This window comes from Strix aluco, chromosome 24 (assembly GCF_031877795.1).
Source record: "Strix aluco isolate bStrAlu1 chromosome 24, bStrAlu1.hap1, whole genome shotgun sequence".
In the NCBI taxonomy this organism is placed as follows: domain Eukaryota; kingdom Metazoa; phylum Chordata; class Aves; order Strigiformes; family Strigidae; genus Strix; species Strix aluco.
Window position 1 is genome coordinate 8030490 of NC_133954.1, and position 21165 is coordinate 8051654.

Consider the following 21165-nt stretch of genomic DNA (forward strand, 5'->3'; position numbering starts at 1 on the left):
AAGGGGCAGCAATGGGTGAGCACTTTTCCAGATGAGATAAACGTTGCAATTGCAGGGAACATGTTTTGCGGGTCCAGTTTTCAGTCCAGAGAGCCAATAGACTGGAGTCCTGAAAGTAAGTTCTTCTGAAATATTATCTGCTTAAACTATTTTAAAGGGTTGATATGGCTAAAGGCTGAGCGGGGAGGAAAGAGGGTCTGTCTCTCTTTCAGAGCTTTATTTCTCACTTTTAGAAGGTCCTAATTCTTACCCTCCCGAGAGCTGGAATTGCATTACATTTCCATCACAGCTTCGAGGCCCGCAAGTAAACTTTGTGGAAGCGGGAGAAATAGAAAATCTGTAAAGATTCATTATCATGGCAAGGCAAACTCCATCCTGTCTTTGCCGGGGGACATGTGTACTTCAGATAAAGTTTGGGTTTGCCCTTCGCCATGTAAAAAGGCTCTTGCTCGTTTATTGGAGGTGATTCCGTGTGGTTTATACTGTTCGCAAAGAGCCACGAACCTGGCCCATGTTTTTGCATTGCAAGTAGCTATATTCTGTCTGTGCTCTTCAGGTTGTTAACACCTTTTGATTTAAATTATTTTCTCATGCTTGCCAAAGAAATGTGTGCACTTTTTTTCTCCCCTTTCGGCCCGTGTAGAGACCCTTTTTTTTTTTTTTTTTTTGCCCCAGGGCTTTTTTTTCCTTTTTTTCTTTTTTTTTTTTTTTTTCCCCCCTTGGGTTTCTGTTTTCTGCAATACGAACGAGTGCCCTCATATTTCCGTAGTTCGTTTCCACCATATGGAGACACCGAATGACCGCTGTTATGTCTCCAGCCTGTCTTGAAGTGCTACAGAAAAATAATCCGCGAGGCTGCAGTTTGCACAGGGACCCTCCAAATCTGATTGAACCCACCGGTACCTCACAGATTTCCCTCTAAGGGTGACATCGTTCTGGAAAAGGCAGGCAGCAGCCTTTTTCTTTGGGAAAATAAACAAGTTAGCGGGGCAGGGCAGGGGAGCAGAGCCTGCCATGGCTCGGGGCTGTGGCGGGGGCTGCGACCCCCGCGCCGGGGTGGGGCGGGCAGGTGGCCCCGGCCGGAGGCTCCGCGGCCGCGCAGATAGAGCAAAATAGAGCAAAATAGAGCAGAAACAACAAAACAGAGCAACAACGACAACAGAACCCTGGAGAGGTTGGTTTTTTGTTGGTTTTTTTTTTTTTTTTTTTTTTTTAGAAAGCCAAGTCGCCACATCTGCAGCGAGGTGGGGGGACACTTCGTCCACACCTGAACCAACTCACATCTATCCCCCTCCTCCTTCTCGCTCCTTAATATTTTTTTTTTTGAAAGTTCAAAGCGGAGGTACGGGAGAGGGGGTGGGCTGGGGGTTTTCTAGAATTTGGAGCAGTCACAAGATGCTTTTTTTTTTTTTTCCTCCTTTTTACGGTAAGACAACATTTGGTGGACACATGTCCGTCTCTTTTACACAAAGCAGAATGTCCCCCTTTAGCACACTTTGGAGATTGCTTTTCCTTCCTTGGGCTGTTTTTCCTGTCCTGCTCCATGTGTCTCCTAATATCTTTACTATCATCATTTGAACTTCTGGCTTCTCCCTGAGCAGTCAGGGGGTGGCCAGTGCAATCCTGAAAAACCTGTAAACACAAATGCAAAAGCTGGAAATTCAGGGAAGGGAAGCAGGGTGCGGGGAGCCTTTCCTATGCAGCAGACTGGTTTTGTGCTGAACAGCCTCTCCCTAATCCTGTGCAAACTGGACGCCTGCTTTTCAGTTGATAATAAAGATATTTTACGGGCTCCTAAAGGGCTTCAATGGCATGGTCCTTAAAGGTGAATTTACCCGCACAAACACGACAGGCTGCAGACGGGGGGTTAGAAACGCTTGGAGGAGGGGGGGTGGGGAGAGGTGTGTGTGATCGTGTTGGGGTTAGACCAAGTGATGGCCTGCTAATTCGTTACCCTTCTGATCCGTACTGGCGACCAGAAATAATTTCTGCTGATTCCAGTGATAACGAGCTATTTAGGCAAGAAAAGTGTCATCCCTCCCCCTTAATGTATGTTTGAAAATGTAACCATACGCTCAATGCACGCATGTACCCACAACCACCCTGTTTCCAAAATATATTCATCCATCCATGTATCCATAGATCCACCCATCCATCCACCTCTTCCTTATCCATCATCTGCATCACTGCCCGATCCCCACATCCCCACTCAAAGGAATTTGTCTTTCCTATAGTCCCAGACAAACTTTCCTTCCAAATCCACCCCGGTCACAGGAGGCACAAGGGTTTTTTTTTTTCTGAAGCACCACCATTTCTAATCTCTTGGTTATGCAATATGTTATTTCAAGGGGAAAAAGCAGACCAAGCTAGCCAGAGCAAGGGGAATTTACAATGCAGCTTGGCTGCAGGACACTGCCGCGGGGAGCGGGTGCCTGTGTGGGTGCCAACAGGTAACAACCCTGGGCCGCCCCCTTGAGCTGAGCATCCTCGGCACAGGGATGGCACCGGGCAAAAGAGCAGGGACGGGATTATTGCTGGAATAATAATATCATCCTTCCCTCTCCTTTCCATCACTTACAAACCCCCTGTCCTCTCTGCCTACGAGATCTGCTTTCTACCTGCAGCGTAACATGATTTTTAAGGGTTTTAGAATTTTTTTTTTTTTTTTAACAAGCTGGATTTTGGGGGGCTTATTTCTGTGTTGGGTTTTTGCCTTTTTTTTTTTTTTTTTTTTTTTTTCCCCCACATGGTGTTAACCTCCAACTTCCTGTGAGGCATAAGGAGGTATAACTCGCTACCATCTTACACCCTGGAAGGAGTCACAGGCTTAGCAAAGGCTTCCCTCCCCCCCCCTCCCCCTCCTTTAAAGGGGGAAAAAAAAAATCTCCCTGTTGCTGGTGAAAAGGAAGTATAAGGAGAGTAAACAGGAAAACGGAGCTCTGACCGTGCAGGTAGGCGGGGATTTTCCTTTGCATTTTTCATCGTTTCTCTCGCTTTAATGGCATACATCACACACGGGACAATTAGTTCTTCTGTAGCTGTAGAAGACAAAATAAATACGAAGTGCTTTAATATCGGGTCTAAGAATATGGAGAATCTCTAGGACGTGATTACAGCTTAGGAAGGAAAGTCTCTTTTTTTGAACCTGTAGTTGTGCAGACCTTTATGTCAGGAAAATTATGGGGAAAACCTCTGGTTTAAGGACTCTCCAGACCTGAGTCCGGTGGTGTTCTGGGTAGATGGGGGCTGTTTGCACCAAATATGCAAAGTCTACCACAGCCTAGAGGAGCCTCCCCGTGAGCTCACCTGGCTCACAGCATCACTAAAAATGGGTGCATCCATATCCACTTCTGCCTTTTTTTGCCTCCTGTCCTGTCTCTTTAGCCTCTCCCCATCCCTGAAGGTTTCCTATTTCGTTTAGGAAACAGTATATAAACATCGTTGGTACTTTGAAGGCAAAAACCCCAAACCCGAAAGCAGTTATTTCTCACCCAAGAGCCTGCCCAGGCTCCACAGACTGGACGAGCCAAGCTGAGCAGCTGTATTAATTACAGCCCCCCTTCCAACTGCCTTTTGGGGCACCCCCCCCGGGGCCCTGTGCCAGGGCGGGCGCAGGACCCCCATGCCCAGGCTACCGCTGAAGGGCAAAAAAGATGAAATTTCACCCGTAAAATACCCATTTGGTTCCCAGGTTCGTTCAGCAATAATGGGGGTGGGGGGGTGGGGATGGGGGGGGGTGGAAATGCGTTTGTGAACGGCACAGAGAGGTTTGGGGAGCGCTTCAGTGCAAAAGGCAGCTCGGTGTTGCAATGCCGTTGTCAGGCCATCTTGAATGTCATGGCTTTATTTATTTTTAGTTATTTTTTAAGAATTTTTTTTAAAGCATTTGTGCATTTTAGACCTTCTTTGCTCACTGGGCAGGTCGTCACACAAAATAAAATTTCCTTCCACCCAGGTTTAAAAACTCAACCAAGAAAGCAAGCAGACCAAACTAGAAACAAAACCAAAACAAAGAAACCCCTCCAAAACAAACTTCGCCAAGGTAACCTAGTTACAGATGTGTATGATGTCTTATTTTATTCAACAAAAAGTGATTAAAATCTGTTAAAGGATTTAATTAAGAGAATTAAATGAAAAGGAAGGGGCACAAATGAGTTGGAAAAAGCGAAGCTATTCTAAACGATTAAATCGCCATTTTAACAGTATAATGGGGTTTGCATACTGAAAAGAGAAATCAGAGCTCATATCTCATCAATAATTCATAGGCAAGAGGGATCATTCCGAGGTCAGCAGACTTGTACAGCCCCGGCTCCTCTCTCGGAGGAGAGGGTGAGCATCGTATCACAACACAACACGGACCCCGGGGGCTGCCGGGTCACCTTTTTAAAGAAAACATAAGCTCCAGGGTTGTTTTTTTTTTTTTTTTTTTCCCTTTCTTTCTTTACGTTGTGGGTTTGTTGTTCTTTTTTTTTTTTTTTTTTTTTTTTTTTTTAAATTTACCAAGTCCCACTGCCCGGGTGTGTTGGTGACTGGCAGTAAGAGAGGGGGAGGGCTGGAGAAGGACTGGTTGTGGTTCATATTGCTCCAATACAGACACACACCAACAATGTGGTAATTATGCTTTTGAGAAGCCAAAGGGATCTCTTTTTTCTTTTTTCTTTTTTTTTTCCCCCTTGGCCACAAAAATGAAGGTTGAGAGGCTGTGGGTCCTTATCTGCCTTGGCGGGGATGGGCTGGCGGCAGGGACTAGAAATTGCACTGCTCGGGCTGTAATTCTTGTATTTCATTCTATTTAGAGGAGGACTCCGATTATTCACCTATTTATTTGCAATAGTCCTGTAAATTACTCCAGCCTACACACACCCCGTGACCTCCCCAAGAAGGGAAAGCTGTCGAAGGAAACCAGCCCCTTCCCTCCAGCTCTGCTCCCCCAGCCCCTTTCCCTCCCCCACAGCTGAATTTCAGGCTGAGAAATTGCTCTTTCTTTCCCCAGCCCCAACCTCTTCCTTTTTTTTTATTACACGTCCGACCTGAGGGGAAGGAGCTGACGGGATTATTTAAAATCCTCTTGATAAAGGTCTCTCCTCAATTAGGGAACCCAAAAAGGACTTTTATGGGGTTTAGCTCCTCCTCTGGGGGTCTCTTTCCAGTCCTAGAATGGATTTAGGAATGACATTTTCTTTCAGTGCGTGGCTATTTCAGTGTCTGAGCTGATTTTTCTCATTCTTTCCTCTCCTAATGTTAAATAAATGATATTTGGAAGGAGGTTGATAACTTAACTCGAGAGGTGTCCACCCGGCGTAGTTTTTCCGTGTTCTGTTACCCTAAATAGCTTTAAAAAGAAACTATTTTGACAGCGAGCGTTGAAAGAATAAGACTAGTACGAAGGTTTTTTCCCCCTTTGATTTATCTCTTTTTAACATGCGTATGCCTATATACACATATATATATACACACACACACCCTTCAAGTCAAAACAAATTACAGCGCTGGGATTTTGTGTAAAGGACGTTGGTTTGGTGGCAAATCAGGGCTCTGTTTATGTAGGGAGACTTTGCAAAACCGGGGCGGGGGGTTTGGGATGGAGCGGGGGGAAGAGGCGACCCCGGGCAGGGGGTTTCGGTGCAGCCGCCTCGCCTGTAACGTCCCCAAGCAGCCAGCAGAGCTCGCTTCAGACCAAGTTCACTGCCAGCAGGGACGGGACGGGCCGAGCCGGGCCGGGCTGGAGCGGGACCGGCCACCCCGCAGCCCCGCGTGTCTCCCCCCGGGGCTCCGGCTCCCCCCGGGCGGCCGCGGCGCTGCCGGTCGCCGAGCTCCGGTGCTCCAAAAATAATCCTAAGAACCCCTCCCTCTCTATCCCCCCCAAAAAAGGAGGGGGGGGAAAAAAAATCAGAGCAGGCTAATTACCGCAGTCAACAACTCACCTATGTGGTTGTGAGCCAAATAAAAGAGAAATAAAATGCCAAATAAAAGAGAAATAAAGCAATGCAGTTGTGGTTTAAGCGATTTCCCCCTCCTTTTCTTTTAAATCTAAAAGAAGGGGGGAGCAAAAGGAAAAAAAAAAAAATCAGCCGTCTAACACAGCAATGGGTGAGCTGGAGATAAACATCTAATATTTGCAAAGCTCTGATTGTTTTGGCTTTGGTTTGTTTTTTTTTTTGTTCTCGCCTGGGAAAAAAATCACGAAAGATTGTCCAGGTTTTTTTTTTTTTAAGTAAAATAAATAAAATAGGGAAATCAGCGCCGCGTTTCTAGAGACGTAGACGGTAACTCTGGTCTTGGGGGGCTTGTTAGTACAGCATTATAGCTCGAGGGGTCAAAAAGTTGAGGGTCAAAAGTTTACGCTGTGCGTGACTCAGTCTTGTGTATAACCCTGATAGACTGATGTCAGGGTGAAAAAAAAAAAAAAAAGAGAGAGAGAAAGAAAGCGGGGAGGGGGGCGAGGTGGGAGGAAGAGTCTCTGCTTATGGGCAGAGATGGGAGACGAGAGAGAGGTGGGAGCGACCTTCAGCCGCAAGTCGGAGAGGCACGGGGGAGAAAAAAAAAAAAAAAAGAGGGTTTCGGGATTTGGGGTGGGATGTCGGTAGAAAATAAGGTAGATTGATTTGGGTCTCCCGTGAGGAAACGCCGAGCGACTTCTTAGTATTTTTCTAAGATAACCCCTGAAACGCTATTTGGAGTCGAATTAACAGAATATAGGGGGAAATGCATTTATTAAATCCAATTACGCGGAGGTCCCTCTAGGATATTAACGCGAGCAGTTAAAAAATAATTTTCATTCCAGCGTCAATTTTGTTTGGATAGGGTTTAAATTATACAAAAAAAAAAAAAAAAAAAAAAAAAAAAAAGTCTGACGCGGTTGGTGAAAATGTCTTCTAACATCTCTACTTGGAAACCCTTCCAAAACCCTTGGAGAGGTGCCTGTCGCCCGCCTCCCCCGGGCGCCAGAGCCCCAGCGCCGAACATTTTAAAATACGTACTCGGTATGAGTGCAAATACTCATCCCAAAAAATAAAAGAATTACAGGAAATAATGTCCATGATTCACTGTTTGCATTCCTACCTTAATCGGAGGAAATCGAGAATAATGATATATAGGCAAAATCGATGGACTGATGGCTTTAAAAAATTCAATGTATGTATTTAAAGGTGCTTTTAAGTGCCCGTTTCGTCACTCGGTCCCGTTAAAGTAGCTAATTTTGTTTTGCAGCACGCTTTCCGTCGGAATTTGAATGAAATGTTTTATGTTTCTTGCTTGAAATGTGACTCCACTCTGGTCATTGCAACAGTTTAATGAACTGATATAATAAATATTTCCCTTGGCATTTCAAAGTTATTTCTACACTGCCAGACTTTGAACACTCCAAACTCTAAATATTATTTGCACTGGGACTGGGGAAGATCTTTTCAATAGCTTCTTAAGCAAACAGTCGTAGCAAGGCAAACTCTTCTGGAGGAAAAAAAAAAAAAAAAAAAGCCCTGCAAATTTGCTTTTTTTTCCCCCTCGGCTTTTAAATATTTTCAGTGACTAAATACTTATAACAAGGGTCATTTTTCTTGGAAGAGAAAGAGAGAATATTAGAGCCCTGGGAAAGGCATTCTGGAAAATCCATTTGCTTTCCCGATGCGGATATATTCATGGAGTAGGTGAAATTCAAGAGAACGTAAAGCGTTTTGTTTCGCGTGATAAGGCTCGGGTTTAATTAATTGCCATGAATTTGCTTGGTATTTATAAAATATCACTATATAAGGGCTACCGTTTAGTTGTAACTTGGGTGATCCATCTCTTCGCCCTTGTAATTACTGTACTTATCTCTCTAGAACAGTCATTTCTACTCCAGGTTTATAGAACAGGTAATGGATAATAAAGGCCATTTGTTTTCGGGATATTAAAACAAGCAGGTATAATTTCACGGCAATAAAAAAAAAAATCCACCTCCCAACTTTCCTTATAATATTCACTCCTACATCATAACGTTTAACTTTCAATTTAGGGACGCGAGGCTGCGTGTTCATTTGAAGTGGGTTCATTTGGAGAGATGTAAGGAGGGAGAGCGAGCGAGGGAGGGAAGGAGGGGAGGGAAGAGGAGGAAATTAAAGGTATCATTTTCAAGGATATTTCTAATTTATCTCCCTTGCTCGGGACGGACTCGGCTTGGCCCGGGGCTGAGGGTTTCTGAGCTCTACAAACACAATTCAGGGTGGGTTTTCCTTCTATTTATTTTTTTTTTCCCCCACCAGACAATCAATTGAACGCGCTTTTTAATCCCGATTTACTTTCCAAATGACCTCTTTATCGCGGGGAGAAACGCGGGGTTGGAGCTGGTGGTGTAAACGCGGAGATAAATGGTGAATCCTCGCAGGGATGCTCCGCTCCCCCCCGCCCCCGCCCCCGCCAGCGTTCCTCGCTCGCTGCTTCGCGGGTTTTAGGTGAAAATACGATTTTTTTTTTTTTTCATTAGAAATGAAAAGGATACACAAGGCTGGCTGGGAAAGGTTTAAATCTTCATTTTCCTGTTGCAAAACAGGTGTGGGCTGATTTCCACCTAACCCTGCAGCCACCCTCCGCACGTTTACACAGCTCAGATGCAGTCGAGGCGTCGGTTGCTCCTTATTAAAAGTTCTGCCCTAAAGAAGCACCTCAGACCTCCAGCGCTCCCCGTTTCCGGGGGGGGTGGGGGGGGGTGGGGATCGCAGTTTAATATACACAAACCCGAAAAGTTTGCGCTTCCGAAAGGGGGAAGAAAAAAAAAAAAAGGAAAATCCTCGTTGCTGCTAGACTCGACAGCGAGATGTCCTGGGGAGGGGGGAATATACCCGGGGAAAGAAAAAAAAAAAAAAAAAAGAAGAAAAAAAAAAAAAAGCCCTAAAAATGACAGCGCGGAGCAGCGCGGAGGGAGCGCGGCGCGGGGTGAACCGCGGGTCAGCGCGGCTCTCGGCGGCCGCCGCGCTGCGGACACGCCTCGCTGTTTAACAAAGACTGACAAACTATGAGATTAATACCAAAACTTGCGGGTTTCCCACCCCAAAATGCTCAGAGGGCCTCCTGGCGCTGCCAGGAGCAGTTCCGCTCGCCTTTAAGGACAATAGTGGGTTATACTGGGGGAGCGGGGGAGGGGGCACCAACAAACCCCACCAAAAAAAAAAAAAAAGAAGGGAAGAAGAAGAAGAGGAAGGAGAGAGAGAAATTAGTGTTCTTATCGAGAAATAATCTCATTGAAAAAGCAACACGGGGGAGAGAGAGCAGAATAGCCCAGGCTGGATTGGGGAGGGGGTTGGGGGGGGCGGTTTAGGGGGTTTCTGTAGGATTCCGCCTGCAAAACCTTCCCAAGTTTTGAGGGAGCGTCCTAACCCCCTCGGGGATTGCTCCGAGGAAAGGACCCACGTTTTGCCGAGGTAGGTACCGCTGTCGGCGTTACACCTGGGCGCTGCGGCCGGGCTGGGAGCGTGGGGGGGCACCCCCTGCTCAATGCCCCCTCTTTTGGGGTGACCGAAAAGGCGCTCAGCATCAGGAGCGGTTTAATAACCCCCCCCCCTGCGCTGGCAGGTGCCTTCGGGAGGGTTTTGGGGACGGTTGGGGGCTCCCCCGGCCACCCTTTGGGGGGGGGGGGGGGGGAACAGGCCGGGGAGCCCGGGAGACACCCCCCCCCCGCCCCTTCCCGACTGAGGTTACTTTGAAATGGAAAAGAGCCCGGGTGAAATTTGCTGTGAGAAACTTCCGCGACGTGGGGCGGTTTCCCAGCGAAAGGGAGAAAGGTGTGCGGGGGGGGGGGGGGGGGGGCAGTGAGGGGCTGCCTTTAATTTGGGATCACAGGCGACGAGGGGGAGATTTCTTGGAGGTGTGGTGGGGGGACGAGTTCTGGTAAACGCTAGGGGTGCTGGTTTGCTGGCACCAACCCCTGGTGTCATTGGGAAGGAAAATTAAAACCGATTTATTTTTTTTTTTAAAGGATGTGGGAGGGGGTTAAAAATACGGAATAGGCCTAGTTAATTCTATTCGGGCTCCTCTCCTCGGTTTGGAGATCGCTACGGCACCGGCTGCGAGGAAATACAATAAAATAAATCAGAGAAGGGATTGGAAAGGAGGAATAAAATTTAAGAGGAAAAAAAAAAAGAGCTCTAATGGGATTGGTTCTGTAGAATTATTTTATGGCAGCCATCTACACGTTGTACAAGCAGATTTGATTTGGCTTCTTACTTTTATGGCAGGTTTTAGAGGGGAAGGTAAATTTTAGAGTTGCTGTCTGCTCCCCAACAAAGTGGAGGTGCTGGGTGTGGAGGTGGGAAACTCTCTGCTCTGTGCAAAAGGCGCCTTCGCTTTGCTCTGCTGCTTTTGCTGGAAACCTGGGGGTTGGTTAGGCGTGTAAAATGGTTTGGGGATTGTCCTGCGGGCATTTGGGTTTATTTCTTAAAATATGGGTTCGTTTATCTGTTTATCTGGGGATGTTACGTTTTATCAGAAAAATCGACTATTCACCTTAAAGTACCTGAAAAATCTCGGGGCATTCTGTGTCCAGGAAAACTATGGGACATTCATTCTTGGCCGTAATTTTTTTTTTTTTTTGGTTAGGAAAAATTCAGGAGTTTGTGAAATATATTTAAGATATTTTTCAGGAACTTTAATGTAGGGAAAACGCAGCTTTTCTCCGATAACCTCTCTGCTGTGGCATTTAAACGCAATTAATTCGGGAGATACTTGACCAAAATATGTTCTGCCTTTTGAAATACAAAAAGAAAAAAAAAAGGGGGGGGGGGGGGAAGAAGATGCTATACTTTTAATCTCTTGGGCAACTGTAATTTTAAACGAAATCTCAACATGATGCTACCCTCATTAGTTCCGAATGAAGGTTCATTACCTAGACAGTATGAATATTTTATTGCTTTATATCCCTTTTTCGGAAATGAAACGCCTTTGATCTTTTTCTCGGGTTGTAAAAAGAATTGCCTGTCATTAAAAAAAAAACCTGTCGTCCCATCTGCCTTTACATTCTGTATTTCTTTTCATCTGTTTCTTTCTTTTTTTTATAATTTATCCGCACACGCACGTATAAACCCAAACCTTGGTTGACCTCCAAGAACGAAAAATGGATGAAATCTTGGCGCTGCGTATCGGAGAATAATTACGAGGGTTTCAGGATGGAGGGGGACGGAGCTATGGCATTTTGCTTTTAAGCGACGATTATTTGGATTCGAGTCTCGTTGTGCGTCTATACTTATATATTCAGTCCGGGAGTTGATTTTTTTTAACACAGCCATAAACCAATGTGTAAGGTAGGGAGGAAAAGGTAGAAAAGTTCTAGTTTTTCTGATCTAGTGTCAGCTATTCGGACACTCGGTGCTTTAATTAATCGTCTTTCCTCTGAAGAGTGAAGCTTTTTAACCATCTTTACCTATAGATTAATTCTTGATCTCTCGAGTCACAAAACTTTACCCCCCTGCCCCAGAAGATAATTATGGCGGTAGGCGAAGATCTCTGACCAAGGAGGATGCATCTGTCTTCTATATGTACCCTGTAGATCCGAATTTGTGTAAAGGAAGTTGGGTCACAAATTCGTATCTAGGGGAATATGTAGTTGACACAAACACTACAGGTCACAATCCCAGGAGGCATTAAAAACAAAACCCAAAAAAGCCACCCACCCCCCCCCCCCGAACCCTAAATAAAAGGGTGAAAACGAGATCTTAACCAGAAATCCGTTTTATAGCTGAAAAGAAATACTTTGGATTTGACCTTAGCTCAACTCCAGCGCTCCTGCGATAAACTTTATCATCACTTCGAGATAAAATCTGAGCTGCGAAGGCGGGGGGGGGGGGGGGAGGGGGGGGTCAGGGGCGTTATTACTGCGATTTGAGAGCCAGGATCCCACTAGTGCTTTAGTTTGTGTAATCTCAGCACTGACACCGAAAAAAATATATATATAAATTATTGCTTTCTTCCCTGCCGCTCGTGAGGAGCTTATTGCGCGTTTTCAGGTTTAAAACACGAATTTGAGGAATTAGGGGCGGCTTTTGAAAGGCTGCTGGTTCGCTCTGGCTTTTCAAGGGTCTTTATTAGAAGAAGGGCGAGGCGAAGATGCATTAGGACTTGGGCTAATTCGCTTTTGTAATTGTTCATCAAGTCCTTGATTTCTTGCTTGGAGGACGGGCTCCTTTTTCCAGCGGTGCGTGGGAAAACAGTCAATCTCAGAGCACAGCTAAATGTGATTTAGGAGAGCGGGTACCCCGAATTAGCTGATGAATTTCTTATCGATCCCAAACAAGCCCTATTCATCTCTGCCAGGCTCGGGGCGCAATGTCCCTTCCCGTATCACCTTAGCAGGGAATGAGATGCGACCACCACCCGTGGGGACCGCCATGGATCATGTGCCGGGGCAGCGGCCCTGAGCCGCAGCCGCCAACCCCCGGAAAAAAAAAAAAAAAAAAAAAAAAATTCATTTTTTTACCCTCTATTTTAATTTTTTTTTTTTTTTTTTTTGCTTTTCGGGGGGATTTTTATTTTTCCCACCCCCCCTTTCCCTCCGTTCCCCTCCGCCCCGAGCCAGGACACACCCCCGAGGGGTGTGGGCCGGGCGGGGGGGGGTTGTGCGGCGAGGAGGGGGGGTCCGGTTCTCGCCCACGGGGCGCTGCGGAGCCCGGGGCCGGCGGGGCCCGGTGGCGGCCGGGGGGGAGCGGGCGCCCCCGGCCGCCTCCCCGGGGATGCTGGGGGCCCCGGGAGAGCCCGGGCTGGGCAGATTTCCTTATCCGGGGATCGCAGGGCACCTCGCCATTGGCCCGCGCTGTCACATGGACTCCAACTTTGTTCACTTGACAGTAAGTAGGAGGGTTTCACGAAACAGGAAAACGAGTAAAGGGGGGGACAGGAATAAATTTTAGGAGAGATATATATTTTTTTTTTTCGTGTGTGCAATTCTAAGAAATTAATGGCCATGAGCTCGTTTTTGATCAACTCCAACTATGTGGACCCCAAGTTCCCACCCTGTGAAGAGTATTCCCACAGCGATTACCTTCCCAATCACTCGCCGGAATATTACAGCAGCCAGAGGCGAGAGAGCACTTTCCAACATGAAGCGATGTACCAGCCGCGGTCAGCCTGCAAGGAGCAGCTCTACTCGTCCTGTCAGAGCTCCGGCCACCAAGCAGCGGTGTTATCCCCCCGGGGTCATGTCCATCCTCCGGCCGGACTGCAGAGCCACCTCTCTGAGCCAAACCATCCCTGCGAGCCGGTCACCCCCAGCCCACCACCCTCCTGCAGCCAAAACTCTCTGAACCAAAGCCCTTCCAATTCCTCTTGCAAAGAGCCGGTAGTTTACCCCTGGATGAAAAAAGTCCATGTAAGCACGGGTAAGTGAACTAAAGTGGCTTTGCTTTATACTAAGTAGCACCTCAAAGTCTTGTAGAAATCTTATTGCACCAGTTGTAAAATAACCATTCGTGGAGATTTACGATCGCCTGTTTGCAGAGCGGTATAATTACATCCTCCATAAATTTTTATTGCTCTGCTTGGCCATGTGCCTTTGAAGTCTCTGTTACCATCCTCCTCCAATTTCTTGCAGGCTACTTTTTTTATGGCTGTTGAATCTTCATAAGTTAAGTTTTATGTTTTCGTAATTTGTATTTAAGTGGCGGGTTGAGTAAACTTTTACTATTTTCCCTTCCCTCCCCCCCCCCCTTTTTTTTAAAAAGCGTGATATTTAATAAAAAGGAGTGTCTGTGTTTGCCTGTTTGCATGTGTGTAGGGGGAACTTTAAAGATTTGGGGATACTAGAGTGATGCTCAAGCAGAGGTGTGTATTTATCTGGGTATATACACATGTAGAGGGCATGGAAAATGTGTCTGGGGGACCTTATAAAAACGTTTAGACAGGAATACACGTCAAGCAACGAGGATGGAGGTGGAGATTTGGAGATAGGTTCTGGGTATATTTTTAGAAGGTCTGCGGTGTATTTTTTTGAGTATATCCCCCCACCAAAAGAATGTGTGATGCTTTTTTGGGGGAAAGGACCCATTAAAGGAACAGCTCAGTAATTCTTCTTCTGCTCTTTTTTTTTTCCCTCCTTTTTTTTTTTTTTTTTTTTTTCCCCCTTTTTCTTTTTCCTCCTTTGTGTTTGTTCAGTAAACCCCAATTACTCAGGAGGGGAACCGAAACGCTCCCGCACAGCCTACACCAGGCAGCAAGTCCTGGAGCTGGAGAAGGAATTTCACTATAACCGCTATCTCACCCGGAGGCGCAGGGTCGAGATCGCCCACTCCCTCTGCCTCTCCGAGCGCCAGATCAAAATCTGGTTCCAGAACAGGAGGATGAAATGGAAAAAAGATCACAAGTTACCAAATACCAAGATCAGGTCTAATTCTTCCAGCTCCTCTGCCAGCCTGCAGATCCCCCAAGGAGGATCTCAAAACCGATCCCATGGACCAGCCACCAGCCTATAACTATTCCGTGGATGGATGGAGTGTGCGTGTTTGTGGGTGTGAGTTTGTGTGTGTGTAGGGAACACATGATTTTTTTTTTTTTTTTTTTTCAAATGCTCCAAGAAACGAGGGAAGGAGGGGTGCTCTTTATTTATAGGGGGAACAGAGGGAGACTCAGCTGCAACAAAGCAGAGCTGTGCTGTTGTGCCTCTCTTCCATTAAAAGAAGGCTGTAGATCGTAGTTTTCAGATTTGGCTAAGATGGATCCTTGTTTCATCTTTAATCACGCCAAGCTCTGCCCCATTTGTCATGTTTACTCTCCCGTACAAAGGATGGACCTTATGTCTGCTATTACCTCGACAACCAGCGCTCACTTTAATAAATGAGGCTCAGTTTCTTCAAGACGAACTGGATTTTCTCCCCCCCCCCCCCCTTTTTTTTTCCCCTCCTCTTTTTCTTTTCTCGCCTACCAGCCACAAACGGAAAGTTTCTGTCCCGCCACCCCAAAGCTGCGGCGGTTCTAGCACAACCCTGCGATGGAGAAAAAACCCCAACAAATACAACCAAAATCCCCGCCGGACACGGACCGTGGGGAGCGGGGGGGTCTCGGACACAGCCGCTGGTCGTCCGTGGGAGTGGGGGGAACACCCTGAAAAAAAAAAAAAGAAAATTAGGTCAAGTGGGTGGTGGACAAAGAAAGCAAGAGGATGGAGAGTGATGTAGGATCCCCCCCCCCCGCCATTTTTTTGCGTCCAGCAGGTTAATTGTGAGTCTGAGAATGGGGGGGGGGGGGGGGGGAAACAAGGGGTTTAGGTTAGAAACTGGGTGATAACGAGTGGCACCTGGGTGCACCCCCGCAGCCCAGGGTGAGGGGTGGGGAGAGGGGGGGAAGCTCCTCTCCCGCTGTCTGGCCCAGTTTTGTACTGAAAATGTGAATTTCGGGCGGAGGGGTGAGGACTCGCCCTTCTTGGGGTGAGCACGGGGGGGGGGGGGGGGCAGGGGTTTGGCGAGGCTCCCCCCGACACCCCGCCCGGCCCGGCCGCCCCCACCCCCTCCCTTTGTCCTTCGGGATGTCCAGGATTACCTGTAAATAGCAGAGAAAAGGAACAACAACGACAAAAAACCGCAATTGGAAATAAATTTTTTCATTGTGAATCTGACCCTGTGTGGTTTTTCGGAGGGGGGGGTGGGGTGGGTGTGGGGGTGTTGTCTTTTTGTTCTGCTGAGAAAAAAATATCTATTTTAAAGAAATTAATTAAACAGCACGTTTCTTTTTTACAGGGATTTCTGTTGTCAGTGGCACAGGCTCGACTCCCTAATGAAAACAAAAGATGTTTGACTAGGGTATATCAGCCTTAAGTACTGCTAAGACTTACATATTATGATTTATTTGTTCTAAGCATATATTAATATGCTCTTCCCAAACTGCTCTCAGACAAAACAGAGGTAGTCATTAGCGCTTTGCTTTGCTGTAAGGAACGGATGTAGCGTTGTATTTCTCTAGAGAGACTTCTCGATTAAAAAAAAAAAAAAAATCTCCTTCTCCAAGGTAGTTAATGCATTAATGAGTCTAATTTTTGCACAGATGTTTCTCGGTGTTTGCAGGTTTTCTGTGTATTTTTATATTACAAAGGAGCTGGCTCCTGCGATAGCTCATAGCCTGACAAGCAAATAGATAATCAAGAAGACAAATGGCTTCTTTTGTGAGCCGCAGCTCTTGTATTAATTTTCATTTTCTTTCTCATAGAAAGTATCGAAAATACTGTTCAGGACAAAATAACATTCCAGTTCTAAGTTACAAATATATAAAAAAAATACTATTGTGAGCAGGGGGGTTCGCAGGGGGAGGAAGCCTCCGCACCAGCTGAAGAAAATAATAATTTTCTTATACTCGCTTCTAAAAAAAAAATAAAAAAATTGCTTTTGCTTATTCGTTCAATGTTCACGAAATTCTCCGAGACCCCCCATCAGGACCGAAATATTCCCTCGCATTATTCAGAAACAAAGGCAGGGCTTCAAATATTTAAAGCTAGAGTGTTTATGTGTTATTCCTTTACTTGTAGTAAGTCACGGCACGACCACCTTGCAAATAAAGTGTCCCCAAAAGTCTCCCTGCCCCCAGCTCAAACAAAGGGCCGTTAGATTTTTCTTTCTATTGACATTTTAATACTTTAAAATAATATTAATGTAGTCACATGGTACAGATCTGTTACACTCTCTGATGTAGAAGAAATGGATTTATGGATGTATTTTTGGTTAACTATCCCATTTTTAGAGGTAGCAACTGCAAACCTTTAAAGTTTCTTTTTTTTTTTTTTTTTTTTTCCCCAGGAAGGGTGGCAAGGGCTGTATTTTATTGTAATGCCTGAGGTTGGGTGTTTTGTTGTTGTTGCATTTTATTTTACTGTTTCTCTCTTTGATCTGCTGGGGTTGTAAAGAGGGTGTTATTTTCAAGATAGGGCTTCTAAGAATGGCAAAAAATCGTCCTTTTTTTTTTTTTTTTTTTTTTAAAAAAAAGCATATGCTTCCAGGAATGCGGGGTCTATAGAAGCAAATCAAAGCTGGAAAGTATGAATAGAATAGAAGGGGGAGAAAAGAAGATTTCTATAGGACCTAAAAGTTCACAGCCATTATAAGCAGACAGAAGCCAAGAAAAATGCGAGAATTATACAGAAAATCATTAATCACTTCTTTTCTTTAAATACTTATCCTTTTCCCATTGTTATTCAACAGCAAATCTCCGCAGACCGTCTGTTGGGAAAAAAGCACCCGGAGTCCTACAAGAATCTTCAGGGGAAATAATAATATTAATAATAAAATCTGGATCGTAAAGGTGAAAGCTTTATTTTTGGGGGAGAAAAACAAAACCAAACCCCCCCCCCAAGCCACCCCCTCCCCCAGACCTCTCACTTTGGAAGAAACCACCCAAACCATGAGGGCCGTCTCTGGGGCGTTGGAAAAAGGATGTGGGAGCGAACCAGGTAACAGAGCTGCTCTCTTGGCATGCATTTCTGATCGGTTTATTGCCTCCTTTCACGAGAAAGCTGGGGGAAAGCAAAAGAAAAAAAAAAGATAAACTTAAAAAAAAAAAAAGGGCAGAAAGAAAAACAACGTGAATTCTTGTGCGGGGTTTTCCTTCTGTTTTCTCGTTTTATTTTGACGGAGGGGAGCGAGGGGAGCGGGCAGAGAAAGTTTGCAGGAGGGTTACTTGTGGTGAGAGGTGGTTTGGTTGAGGTTTTTTTTTCCCTTCCTCGATTTGGGGGTGTGCGTGTTTGGGGCTCGGCCCTGCGGAGCTTTGCTGCGGGACCCCGGGCAGGGCGGCGGGGAGGCGGCGGGGCCCCTCGGGTTGGGGTTTGAGGGGGTTATCCCGCTTGGTTCTTTTTTTATTATTCTTATATTTTCTATTTTTTTTTTTCCTTTTAAAAATCTGTTTTCCGAGCAAGATCTCTCTCTGCCCTTGTCATGGGCCGGTTTGGAGATGGATTGTCCCAAAGGGAACTGAGCGCCGGGGGTGCGGGTGTCCTGGGGGGTGCGGGTGTCGAGGAGTGCGGGTGTCCCGGGGGTGTCTATGCCCCACGAGTGGCCGTGTCCCGGGGGTGCTGGCGATCCAGGGGGTTGCTGCCCCGTCCCGGGAGCGGTGCGGCAATACGGTGACGAAGGAAAAGGGTGAAAATTGGGGAGACAAACTCCAGCGCTGAGAAGCCCCGCTCGGGGGATAGAGTTCACGCAGAGGACACGTTTTCTAGGCGATTAGCTGGGTATTCCAGCCGGGGACTGACCTCGCAAACCCCTTGACCTCTCCGAGGCTGGACATTGTGCTGGGCAACAGCTCAGCCCGCAGTTCAGCAAAACTTTGCGTGTGCGGGGTCCCGCCGGCCCTCACCGCGGTTTTGGGCCGTGGGAGTGAGGAACCAGCACCGGGAGGAAAAGGTGGGGGAAGAAAGCGGAGAAGGGACTTCGGAGTGGGTTTATTTCTGCTTTCTGGCGGTTTAATCGTTCTGTTTCCGAGCCCGGGCCCGGCAGACGCTTTCCCCTCTGATTTCACTTCAAACCCCTCGGTGTTGGCTTCTTTGTAAGAAAGAAAGAGGAGAGAGAGGGAGAGGCCGGGGGACCTGCAGCGCTTTGCCTTTGCAGAGCAGACTGCTTGCTTTACAAAAATAATTTGGGGAAAAAAGGAGCGAAGCCCCCAGGCCGCCCCGCTCTTCCCCCGTCCCGCGTCTCATCTCGCTTCTTATTTTCAGAAATTCCTTTGTTTCCGAGAGTCCCTCTTCATCCTCCCTCCCCCCCCCTCTCCCCCCGCACCTCCTCCCACTTCGCCCCTGTCCACGGCGCTCTCAAAAGCCTCTCTGTGCCCAGCTGCCTGCTGCCGGCGCAGAGCTGCGCGGAGAGACGCGGAGAGGCGCGGAGAGGCGCGGGGGATGCCACCGGGCCGAGAGACGCTCGGGCGGTCTCTCCCTGAGACCCCTGAACCGGGACCCCCATCCCAGACCCTCCAAGTACCCGTCCCGGCCGGGATGCTGAATCCTTTTGTTACCTCTTGGTCCCAAAATTGGACAAAAAAAAAGGATTCTTGTGTGAGAAAAACCCCACGGAGGTGTAGTTACTGGAGAGAAGGGGTATAGAGGAAGTAAAAATAAATATATACGTGTATATCTATATATGAACGGATATGAGGCGGGGGTGGGGGGGTGTTTCTGCCCGGTATAGGGCCCGGGGAGTGGGGGGGGGGGTCGTGCCGCCCCAGTATAGCGCTGGGTCTCTTTAAAGGCGGCCGGGCTTGGCGAGCGGGTTGGGAGTTTCTCAGCCCCGGTGACAGATTTATGATCCGCAATAAGAACGGCGTGTTTAAATCCGTAAATCAATCTCGCTTTCTCACTATATAAACGTTCATTTTATCTTTAGAAAGAAACCGGCTTTGATCACGGCACCTCGGAGGGCGAAGCCGCTCTTTATGGCCGCGTTTCCGACCCTTTGAACTGGGGGCACTAAAAACACCCGAAATGGGGGCTTCTTTTGCATGAAACAAACCCAAAAATGCCAGCGGAGGTGCAGAGGGAGGTATCTGCCCCGTTTGCTGCCTGGGATGGCTCTGTTCGGGTTTTTTTCCCCTCTTTCTTTTTTTTTTTTAAATTTATTTACCCGGCTTCATTCACAGGGGCACTTCGTTTTATGACTAAGGAAAAAAAAAAAAAAAAGAAAGAAGTGGTCGTGTGAAGCGAAAGTTGCGGCTTCTGAATTGACCTGAAGTTCCCATAACCCCCCCACGAAGTTTCCTCCCTCATGCCCCCCCCCCCCGCCCCCCGCAAGCGACGGGAGCTCCTTTTAATCGGATTTTTCCCCCGCTTCCTCCCACACCTTGACCAAACGTCTCTCTTCCGACAACCACTTTCACTCGATAAAATCGATTCAGAAATAATCGAGGGCTTTTGAAAATGAAGCGCTTCCCTGCTCGCTCCTTCCTGGCCGGGGGGAGCTCAGACTCCCCCCCAGCCCCCCAGCCTCGGCTGTAAAGGGGGGAAAACTCCGCTTTTAGGCTTTTAAAATTATTTTTTTACGTATAACAGAAGCTCCCTCCAGGCTTTACCCGTGGAGGGGGGGAGGAATTTTGGTTCCCGGCGCAGCCTCCCCGGGTGGGGGTGTAGGGATGCTGGGGGGCGGGGGGGGGGGGATGCTCTGCCCTGGGCTCCCCCCCCGCGGCACTGGGAGACCCGGGGGCACTGGGACACGGTCCTGAGGCTTTCAGGCTCTACTTGCTGCCTTTTCTCGAGTGACAGTTTCTCCCCCCCCCCCCCCCGCCCCCGCCGTGGACGTGGGGAGCCGGCGGGGCTGCCCCTTGGCTGCCCGCACGGTGCAGGCAGCGCTGTGCCAGGGCAGCGCGCGCCCGGCTGCCTGCTCGGCGGCTGCTCCGCGGCCTTTCCCAGCGGCTCCCTTTGTTGCTCTTTTTTTTTTTTTTTTTTTTTTCTTTCCAGAATCCTTGTACTTGGCAGCTCTCTTCAGAGTCAAAATTTGATTTTTTTTTTTTTTTAAATGCAATAAAGGCTGGCCAAACAATAACAGCAGCAGGGAGAAAAGGCCTGGAAGTGAGGCGAAGGGAGGGCTGAACTCTTTAAAAGCAGGAGTATAAATATTCTCAGCTGGTTTAGCCTCTAAAACAGTTTGTGTTATTCAGTATAAGATTGTAATAAAAATCTCAGTGTGGAGAGAAAAAAAAAAAAAAAAAGGCAAAATGCACGATGTGGCTTAGCTGAACCAAGGTCCAGCAAAGCCAACCTCCAGGAAAGATTTAGAGAAGGGCTGAAATGCTCTCAACTCCAGGCAGGAGGGGAAATAAACCTAAAATCGTGCCCTTTAGTAGAGAAGTGGCTCGGAGGTGGGTGCCCTCTGCACATCCTCACCCCCCGCTGGCACGGCCGTGCCAGGCAGCCGGCCCTGGGGAGGGGGCAGCGCTGTCCATCTAGAAAAGCTTCGTTCAGTTCGAAACTTCTTTAAAAAAATACTGTTCCGGTGGAAGGTCACAGTGGTCCTTTGAGTATGAAACTGAGAGACCCCCTTCCCCCTTCCCCATCACGTGATTCATTAAATAATTAATGCAGAGGTTGCAGAATAGATATGTATTCGTCAGGAAAATCGCAGACATGGTCTCCTTGTGTCTGACGTGAAATTCAACTGTCCTTTAAAAAACAAGCCTATAGCTGAGGAAAAAAAAGAGAGAAAGAGCGAGAGGGAGAGAGAGAAAGAGGGGGAGAGGAGGAGAGAG

General features: G+C 47.4%; 1 protein-coding gene and 1 long non-coding RNA gene across 3 annotated transcripts; one reads left to right on the forward strand and one right to left on the reverse strand.

Moving 5' to 3' along the window:
* The first annotated feature begins 1 nt into the window (after position 1).
* Positions 2–14810, forward strand: HOXB4 (homeobox B4). 2 transcript variants are annotated; one of them, XM_074849164.1, is made up of 3 exons: positions 2–115; positions 12914–13340; positions 14113–14810. In XM_074849164.1, the coding sequence occupies exons 2-3, from the start codon at positions 12920–12922 to the stop codon at positions 14427–14429; spliced, it is 738 nt and encodes a 245-aa protein (XP_074705265.1). In that variant the 5' UTR covers positions 2–115; positions 12914–12919; the 3' UTR covers positions 14430–14810. The 2 variants fall into 2 exon arrangements, with proteins under 2 accessions (XP_074705265.1, XP_074705264.1); XM_074849163.1 differs by lacking the exon at positions 2–115 and adding an exon at positions 12205–12809.
* On the reverse strand, positions 12031–13130 carry LOC141934021 (uncharacterized). The gene is made up of 2 exons (XR_012626265.1): positions 13004–13130; positions 12031–12193 (listed from the first exon to the last, which is right to left on the reverse strand). It is a non-coding gene; the product is annotated as an uncharacterized LOC141934021 (long non-coding RNA).
* Positions 14811–21165: the final 6355 nt, after the last annotated feature.